The 9,650-nt window shown below is 37.0% G+C and overlaps 1 protein-coding gene across 1 annotated transcript; it reads left to right on the top strand.

Moving 5' to 3' along the window:
* The first annotated feature begins 7,018 nt into the window (after positions 1 to 7,018).
* LOC107638899 (ribulose bisphosphate carboxylase/oxygenase activase 2, chloroplastic-like) lies at positions 7,019 to 7,634 on the top strand. Its single transcript, XM_088486030.1, has 2 exons — positions 7,019 to 7,076; positions 7,395 to 7,634. Exons 1-2 carry the CDS (start codon positions 7,032 to 7,034, stop codon positions 7,632 to 7,634), a joined length of 285 nt encoding a protein of 94 aa, XP_088342156.1. The 5' UTR covers positions 7,019 to 7,031.
* The last annotated feature ends 2,016 nt before the right edge of the window (positions 7,635 to 9,650 follow it).

Below are 9,650 nucleotides of genomic sequence, written 5' to 3'. Positions count from 1 at the left end.
GTTGATCCGTTGAGGAGGATAGAATCTTGCCAAGAACTTGTTCACCACGTCTTCCCAGGTTGCTAAACTCTCCTTTGGGAAGGATTCCAGCCATTTAGATGCGTTATCCTTGAGTGAGAAAAGGAACAGAAGTAGTCTATAGGTGTCAGGATGAACACCATTAGACTTCACAGTATTACATATCCTCAAGAAGGTGGTTAGATGTTGATTGGGGTCTTCTTGGACACCTCCTCCAAATGAACAATTGTTCTGAACAAGGGTGATGAGCTGTGGCTTTAGTTCAAAGTTATTGGCATGTATGGTTGGCCTTTGGATGCTACTTCCGCAATTTCCTGGGTTTGGATTGATGTACGAACCCAGAACTCTTCTCTCTTGCCCAGCATGATTTGCTAGACCTTCTCTGCCATGGTTGTGAGCCTCTTCTTCATGATGGTTCTCCATATTCTCGTACATATCTGGTTCAAAGTACTCCTCCTCTTCCTCAGCACCAACTACTCTCTTTCCCCTTGCTTTCCTCCTAAATCTAAGGAAGGTCCTCTCAGGTTCAGAATCAAAGGAAGTTGAAGCCCCGCTTCTTCTCCCTGTCATACAACCAACAAGGCACAAGCAAGGAAATAGATGCAGAAAGTAATTTCTATAGAAATGCAGTTAGTGTGAGTGATGCAATTTATCAAACAGTTAGTGGGTTAGTGGACTGAATTGTAAACAACTAAGAAAATGGGTAGGGAGAAGGGAAGAAAAAAACTGAACAGAAAGTAAATTACTCAAATGAACTTAAATAAAACAAAAGAAAAAAATGCTCAATCTAGTTATCCTCCAATTTAATCATTGTTGATACAAAATCAATCCCCGGCAACGGCGCCATAAACTTGATGCAGGGAAACTTGTCTCTCAGCAATTTTCCTTTGGCAAGTATACCGAATTATCGTCAAGTAAAAACTCACAATAGAGTGAGGTCAAATCCCACAGGAATTGATTGGTCAAGCAACTTTAATTAGAGGAATGTTCTAGTTAAGCGAAGCAGAATTTGATTTGAGATTTGCAGAAAATTAAATGGCGGGAAAGTAAATAGCAGAAAATGTAAATTGCTGGAAATAAAGAGCTGAATGTAAATGGCGGAAAGTAAATTGCAGAATCTTAAATGGGAATGGGGAAGATGCTCTTAAAAGTAAATTGCAGAAATTAAAGAGAATGGGTAAGATCAAAAATGGGGAATTCATTGGGCTTAGGAGATGTTGCATTCTCCGGATCAAGTTCATTTTCATCTCTTCCTCAATCAATGCGTTCATTGATCTCCTTGGCAATCTTAAGTGATCGAATAACAATTCCTTGTAATTCAATCTCTCAAATCTTGATCAATAGCCAATTCCTTGGTCAATTGCTCATGAGAAGAGATGAAGTATGGTCACTGATTATACCACATGCATTCCCAAATCAAGTGTTGGTAGAATTATAGTCACCATATCCATCCAACCCCAATTTGGTCCAACATGAGAAAGCATTTCTAGCATGATCTCTTCATTCCTCTTCCAAGGTTCAGAAGAGATCCAGGTATGAATAGCTTCTTTTCCAAGATAACTACCCAATTGGATGAAGCTTGAAAGCTTTCTAGTAAAATCAAGAGAAAAGATAGAAGAAGACTAATGAAAACTAATATTGATCCATCAAATTACAACAGAGCTCCCTAACCCAATGAAAGGGGTTTAGTTGTTCATAGCTCTGGAAATTGAAAACAAAGATGGAAAATACGTTATGAAAAGTAAAACTAGAAGTGCAGAGAAAGTAAAATTATACAGAGAGTAGTTCTCCAATTTCCAAATGCCCCAAAAGCTGCTTTCTAATTCAAAACTACCCCTATATATTACTCTTCTGATCTTCTAGTTGATTCTTCAAGTCTTTGATATGGGCCTTTGGATCTTGAGTTTGAAGCAGTTATCTTCCGCAGTGGGCTTAGCTTTACTTACAGAGAGAAAGTGTGAAGTAGGCAGGGTCTTTAGCTCAGGACGTTAGTGGTGTTAACGTTAAGTGAGAGTGTGGGTTCGAGAATGTTAGTGACAATCACCTTTTTCTCTAACGTTCCTCACCCAGGGATGATCCACGTTAACTTCAACGTTAGTGGCATCAACGTGACTACTAACGTTGCCTATTGATCCTTCGCACACGTTATTGGGACTCACCTTTTCCAATAACGTTGAGAGTCCTCCCATCCCCTACATTAGAGTTCACATTAACTTAGTTAACGTGGCTCTTAACGTAGGCTTGCCAATTCTTCGAGAACGTTAGTGACACTTACCTTTGTCACTAATGTTCCAAGGTGCCCCTACTTCCCATGTTAGAAGCCACGTTAACTTAGCGTGGCTTATAACGTGGTAATGATAGCCACACTACAAGAAAAAAGGCCTATGGCCACATTTTTTTTTGCTACGCTTTAAAAGCGTGGCCAAAAGTGGTCTATGGCCACGCTTTTATGAGGGTGGCGATTGTATAGAGATTTGGCCACATTTTTTTTGCTACGCTTCAAAAGCGTGGCGAAAAGGATCAATGGCCATGCTTTTATGAGGGTGGCAATTGATGCGAGATTTGGCTACTTTTTTTTGCCACGCTTAAAAAGCGTAGCCATAGAGAGAAACCGGCACGCTTTTAAAGCGTAGCGACAGGGGTTTACTATTGTGGCGTTTTAAAAGCGTAGACGTTTCCAAAAAGCCTTTTGGCACGCTTCAAAAGCGTGGCCAAAAGACTCCCCCAAAAAAAATTTTCAAAGAGCTCGTACCCTTCAAATTAAAATGTCTTAAAGTTATAACTTCAAATTAAAATCTTTCAACGAGCTCGCTCCTTCTTCATTCAAAGACCCTAAGCCCAAACTCCTCTTTCAAACATTAAGCCCCATTTCGTTCAGAAGATAACCCTAAGCCCTCTCTTCATCGTGCCTCACCCTCACCCTAACTCCGCGACGACGACACTCCGTGAAGAACGTCGCTGCGCTCGCAATGCCTCCGCCGGAAATCCCTCTTCCGGCGCCCCTAACCCTCCTTCTGTGGTGATTCTCTCATGCGGTGACTCCCTCTGCTAACTTGCCGTCGCAAACCCGCCGTCGATGCTCCCTTTGCCGCTGCTTCCTTCCGTCACTGCAAACCCCTAACCCCTTCCGCGCCGCTCCCTTTTTCGTGCAGGCCGGGGCCCCTTCCATCGATGCTTCATTGCTGGTTTTGAGAGTTGGTAAGCCCTATTTATTAAAGTCTGTAATCAAACCAGATAACAAAAGAGAGTTGAAGTTTAATTTAAGTAGCAAGTCTCTGTAATCAAATCAGTGCATATGAGTTGGTTGTGGTTGTGTTGTGTTGAATGTGTTAGTTGAATTGATTTTTTTTTTGGTTAATATTATTTTTGGGTGCTATGGAATTATCGAATAGAACAGAATTGATGTTATTAAACTCTGAATTGATTTATTAAAATCTTCTTTCTCTTTCTTTCAGTAGATTCTGTCCTTGTTTTTCTTCAAAATGTCCACTTTCTTTATTATTATCATTTTGGTTATTGTTAATTTGTGGTTGCAATTCTTTTAGGTAACCCAGCCGCCTGGTGATTCAATTTCCAGCCTTTGTTTCAGTCCCAGGGCCAATTTTGTTGTCGCTACTTCATGGGATAACCAGGTTTGAGTTTGACTTGGATATTAGGGCATATTTTTTTGTTAATGTTTTGTGTTATTTCTATTTTTTAATGTTAGTTCACAAAAGAAAAATTGTCACAATGTTATCTTTTTGGTGTTTCTTGCTTTTACGATTAACTTCTCAAACTGAAAGGGATATGATGTTTTTTATAATTAGTATTAGAAAGAAGAAATGGTGACAGAAAATACTTCTGAAACTAAACCAACTCTTTAAATTTATGTGAAGAAAAGGCTCTTATGTTGTGTTTAATTGTTTGATAGACAAATGTTTTTTTTTTTGGTGAATTTCTTTTGTCAATATCGTAGGTTCGATGTTGGGAGGTTGCAAGGAATGGAACTGTTATCAGCAATGAATTTCAGCTCATTTTATTAAAAAAAAAGAAAAAGAAAAAGAAAAAATTATTATTAGTGGTATTACTGAAAATTTCTTTTGAACTGCGATGGCATTATAATTAATGTTCTCTTTTATTGTTTAAGGTTTTGTGCTCCACTTAGAAGGATGATGGAACACCGGTTTTCTCCGGAGGCTGTGACAAGTAAGTCAAGATGTGGCTGCTTTGGATCTAGTTTTCTTTCTAGTTTTGGTAGTTGATCCAAGTTTTGTTTTTAATGCGGAAAAAAGGTTTTGTTTTTGTTAAGTTTTTTTTTGTGACTCTGTTTTATCAAGTTTTAACGCTGATTAATCACTTGACCAAAAAAAAAGCTGATTAATCCACCTAAAATGAGGCATGGCGCCAAAATTTAAGAAATGATGTATGAAAGTAGAATTCAGAAAAAGCAGTTCCTGACCAAAACAAATAAAAGAAAAGCAGTTAAAGTTGGCTGATTTTGATTGTGTTGCAGAAATATTTACCTCTTGAGGAAGGTGCCAAAGTACATAGCCATATATGTGAAGAGTAGGGTGAAATAAATCAAATCATGTGAAATTATCTTATTTGAGTGTATCTGATCCAAATTCACATGCTGCTATATATGGTAAAGAGTAAAGACAAATACATTGTAGGGGTATATACTATACTATATACACATGATTTGAACCTTTGCTTTTCTATTCCAATGGGGCCATGGGGTACGGTCCTCCAAAGTAGACCTCCCTCCCTTCTTAAACCTAATTATCATAACCACGTAATGTATGAAATATACATGTATTTGTCTGTGAATTGATTTTATTAGATTACTTTATAGCATAAATATGACCTTGGATATGCCGTTGCTAGGATCCCAGGAACAAATATATACTATGCACTCTTGTCCTTTAACATGAGACACTTTTCACGTTATGCCGACAGTTATATCCACCTTATAGGGAATCATCTTATTTTCAACATTCTAAGCTAAATTTGGAAAAATGTTCAGTGTGTATCATTATTTTGTTTAGTTTCTATATGTTTGGAGCGCAGGTAATACATTGTGTTGTTTCTTAATGATAAATTCATAATAATAATGTGACTAATAATGTATAAATCAAATATATAACTTCAAAACATTTAGTTTAAACAAGTTAATGTACTATGAATAATGATCACTTAATCATTTTCTTCAGAGTGGTCATTTATATATATAATTATTTATATGTTTATTTAATAATTTTAAATTTTTAAAAAATAGAATTTCATAATAATTCTCTGTCGTATTAATAAAAAAATTCCCTTCCTTATATCATTTTGATTCTCTCTGTCGGTTCACTGCTACTTTATAGAGAGAGACCTCCATATCTCATTACTGTGCTTTCTCTCAATCTTTAATGTACTTTTTTTTTTATATTAGAACTAATATTATATGTCTAATCTAATGAATAAGGTATATAATATGTACGTGTATCTATCACTAACACAATATTATCCCGTAATAACCTAACATATACCAATTCATATTTATATTGTCCATTATTTTAAGTGCATTGTTAGATTCCCTTTTTTATTAAAAAAAATCAATTGAAATTTCATGGTGGGTGATGACTAAGATGATATTCAGAGAAACAGTTTTGCTTTCAATGTGTGATGATGAATAAAAGTTCTATCTTATCAGGGAGCTAGGAAGGGGAAATTATTTGAGAATCTAAAACAATTAGAAAAGATCATTGTCATGCATATTACAAGGACATAATCACTTTTAGGTTTAGGGTTTATTTTCTGGTGGCTAAAAAATGTTAGTGATGAAATTCTATCTTTCAACCATGTCATATGAAAAACTTTCAAGCTTGATTAGACTGTAATTTTCATTTTTGTCTCCCTTATTCAATTTTCTCTATCGCAAATTAAATAAACACTAGATTAGTTAGATCTTAGGTGTAATAATGCTTGTGTCTATGGTTTTCGGAGAGCAGTGTTGAGCGAGATGATATTAAAGAACTTTTTAGTGAGGTAAGTTGCTGAAGCTGTACATAGTCCTTTGCCAGAAGTTTCTGTTCTACTTATTACTTAACAAAGAACCCTTTGGAGTACTTGAGTTTGTAGAATCAGTGAATAACAAAAGGAATTTTGACTTTTAGAATCATGAAGATCTATTTTTCTATTTGGTTTTACTTTTAAGGCTTAGTAGAGGGAAATGAATCACTTAATTTAGTTAGAAAAGATAGTCGTAAATGCAGTTGCATGTTTTGGCATTGATACTTCTATCTCCTTCATTTTCTCCTAATCTGTTGATTCAGCTATCAATGTTTAAGAAGAATTATGACCATCTTCCAAAAGATATATACTTTGGAAATTACAAAGATTTTGTACGTGGGAATCCAAACTACTTTTTGACTTACGAAAATGGTAAATCAGCTGCCTGTATACAAGATCATCTTCGTCCAAATGGTGCACACAGATGGGATAACTACATGAAATCCCCAAAGTATGTTCTGTTGATTCTTTATATTTATGTCTCCCCTTGATGTTTTTTCACTTATGAGTTCCATGATGTTCTCCTGAATTTTTTCTAGTGAGATCAAGTTGGAGGAGGTTGCTGTTTTGCATTACACATGCTAAATTCTCATATCTCACTTCCAGACGTGATCGTTGTGGTTGCAAACCTACCAAAGAAGATGTAAAAAGATGCTTCATGTTGGAATTTGATAGATCTGTGAGTTCATGAACTCTGTTTCCACCTTATTCTTTTACTTTCTTTTCTGTCCACTTAGCCATTTGGTTGAATATTGGAGAAAAAATGGATTTGTCTTACCCGTGCAGTATATAATTAGATTACTATAGTTTGAACTTAAGGTAATCGTCACAGATTCTAGTTGCTAAAAAATAGGGAAAAAGGGTTTGGGCATGGTGGGGACTGCTTTCCCAACTGATGAGTATTCATTATAGTGTTTATTATTTCCTCTGTAGTAAGTTCAATTACTCTCTGCTGCTACAAGGACAATAACACAGCCATGGCTGCTTCAGTTTCAACCATAGGAGCTGTCAAAGGAACTCCAGTATGATACTTTTACCTTACTTTGTTACTTTCAATTAATTCTATTCACTCAATTTATCACTTATAGTTTTAAACTATGTATAAGATTAGGATAGTAAATGGATTGGATGCAGTGTGAATTAGTAATCAGTTATAGATACCAAATTAGAAAAATAATGATCATGCGGACTATGGATACATACATATCATTAATTTGTGAGTTATCAATATATTTAGATGCGGTTCATGATTTCTTGTATACTTAAAAAAACTGGATTAGAGTTTTGAATAGAGTAGTAACTCTTAAATAACAAGAGAATAATGTAATTTTACATTGCAGGTGAGTTTGAATGGTTCTGGAGCTGTGGCTTCATCAGTTCCCAATTCATCAGCTTTCTTCGGAAGCAACTTGAAGAAGGTTACCTCAAAAATCCACAGCAGTAGCAAGGTTTCCTCCGGAAGCTTCAAGATTGTGGCGATCGATGAGGACAAGCAGACAGATACGGACAGATGGAAAGGGTTGGTCTATGATATCTCAGATGACCAGCAAGACATCACAAGAAGGAAGGGTATTTTGTAGTTTTTAGAGGATGTAGATAATGTAATAGTTATTGGAATTGTAATGCATGTATTACAAATTTATGGGTAGTTGTTATCACTTTGATTTTTTGTTAGAGCTTGTCATGTGATCAATCACTATATTTGGTGTACAAGTTTATGAAGGTTTTATATTGTTTAAATTTTACATTATTTATGAATTTTGTTAGATTTTATTATGAAGATTAAAAAAAAAAAACAATTGAACTTCAACAAATTCCATACAGCAGCCACTTTTCGCCACACTTTAAAAGGGTAGATATTCCATACAGCAGCCACTTTTCGCCACGCTTTAAAGCGTACCTATACCTTTAGCTATTGGCACGCTTTAAAAGCGTAGCCATATTTCTAGCTATTGGCACGCTTTAAAAGCGTAGCCATATCTCACGACTTTGCTACACTTTAAAAGCGTAGCCGTATCTCTAGTTATTGGCACCCTTTAAAAGCGTAGCCATATCTAGCTACTGGCACGCTTTAAAAGCGTAGCCATATCCTCTCGCATATGGCCACGTTTAAAAGCGTGGCAATAGATAAAAGCGTGGCGACAAAAAAAACGTGGCCATAGGTCACTAAAAGCGTGGCGATAGAGCAACCGGCACGCTAACAGTTGTGACCCTTTCAAAAGCGTGCCGGTTGCTCAAAAAGCGTGGCGAAAAGCTATCGCTACGCTTTTTCCCACTTTTCGCCACGCTTTAAAAGCGTAGCAAAATCCTGGTTTTCTTGTAGTGCCATCTCCAACATTAGTGACAAAGGTGAGTGTCACTAACGTTGGCTCATCATCCTATCCTCAACGTTAGCTTCCACGTTAACTAAGTTAACGTGGGAGCTAACGTGGTTCATAGTGACTCATTGTGGCTCATTCCAACGTTAATGACAAAGGTGAGGGTCACTAATGTTGGCGATTGTTTTCTTTCTCTACTTTAACTTCCACGTTAACTAAGTTAACGTGGGAGTTAACGTAGCTCAAGGTGGCTTAGTCCAACGTTGGTTACAATGGTGAGTGTCACTAACGTTGGCCATTCTTTTGCTTCCCAATGTTAGAGTCCACGTTAACTAAGTTAACGTGGAAGCTAACGTGGCCAATATGAGCTTGGTCCAACGTTAGTGACAAAGGTGAGTGTCACTAACGTTGGCTCCATTTTCTTTCTTCCACGTTAGAGTTCACGTTAACTTAGTTAACGTGGGCTATGATGGCTTCGAGGACGTTATTGGCGAATACTTTTCTCATTAACATTGCAAGCTAGCTCCCATTCCACGTTAGTGGTCACGTTAGTTAGACTAACGTGGCTACTAATGTGGTTCTTTCTTGCTTCCTTTGTCCTGAAATCAAGCAATAAAGTGCATCAAAGTTCTAATCCACATCATGAGACATGCATCATCCAATTTGTCATCTAACTCATGCAAAATTCCCATGAAATCATGTAAAGTGCACAATGTATGCTTAAATCAAGATGTAAGTGAAATTCCACCCAAAACTTGCTTATTTCCTAAGAAAATGCATGAAACTACCCTAAAACAGTAAAGAAAAGGTCAATGAAACTAGCCAAAATGCCCTGGCATCAGTTTGGTGTGGTAAAAGCATAGCTTTTTGTTTTTCCATAACCATTTATGGCACCTAAGACCAGAGAAACCTCTAGAAAGAGGAAAGGGAAGGCAATTGCTTCCACCACTGAGTCATGGGAGATGGAGAAATTCATCTCAAAGGTCCATCAAGACCACTTCTATGAAGTTGTGGCCAAGAAGAAAGTGATCCCTGAGGTTCCTTTCAAGCTCAATAAGAATGAGTATCTGGAGATCCGACTTGAAATCCAAAGAAGAGGTCGGGAAGTTCTCACCAACCCCATTCACTAGGAACCATGATCAAAGTGTGAACCCGAATCCAAAGCATTGGCTCACCATGGTTCGGGGGAAATACTTAGATTTCAGTCCGGAAAATGTAAGGCTGGCGTTCAACTTGCCAATGATGGAAGAAAATGCACGCCGCTACACTAGAATAGTC

Source organism: Arachis ipaensis, chromosome B10, assembly GCF_059453495.1.
Source record: "Arachis ipaensis isolate K30076 ecotype BB chromosome B10, ASM5945349v1, whole genome shotgun sequence".
Classification (NCBI taxonomy): domain Eukaryota; kingdom Viridiplantae; phylum Streptophyta; class Magnoliopsida; order Fabales; family Fabaceae; genus Arachis; species Arachis ipaensis.
Note: the sequence above shows the minus strand (reverse complement) of the source record. Positions and strands in the feature narration are given on the sequence as shown.

Excerpts from the sequence above, each read along its gene's own strand:
- LOC107638899 (XM_088486030.1), top strand. The coding sequence starts at position 7,032 with ATGGCTGCTTCAGTTTCAACCATAGGAGCTGTCAAAGGAACTCCA. Across the intron at positions 7,077-7,394 it reads GAGCTGTCAAAGGAACTCCA|GTGAGTTTGAATGGTTCTGG; the intron begins GTATGATACTTT and ends TTTACATTGCAG.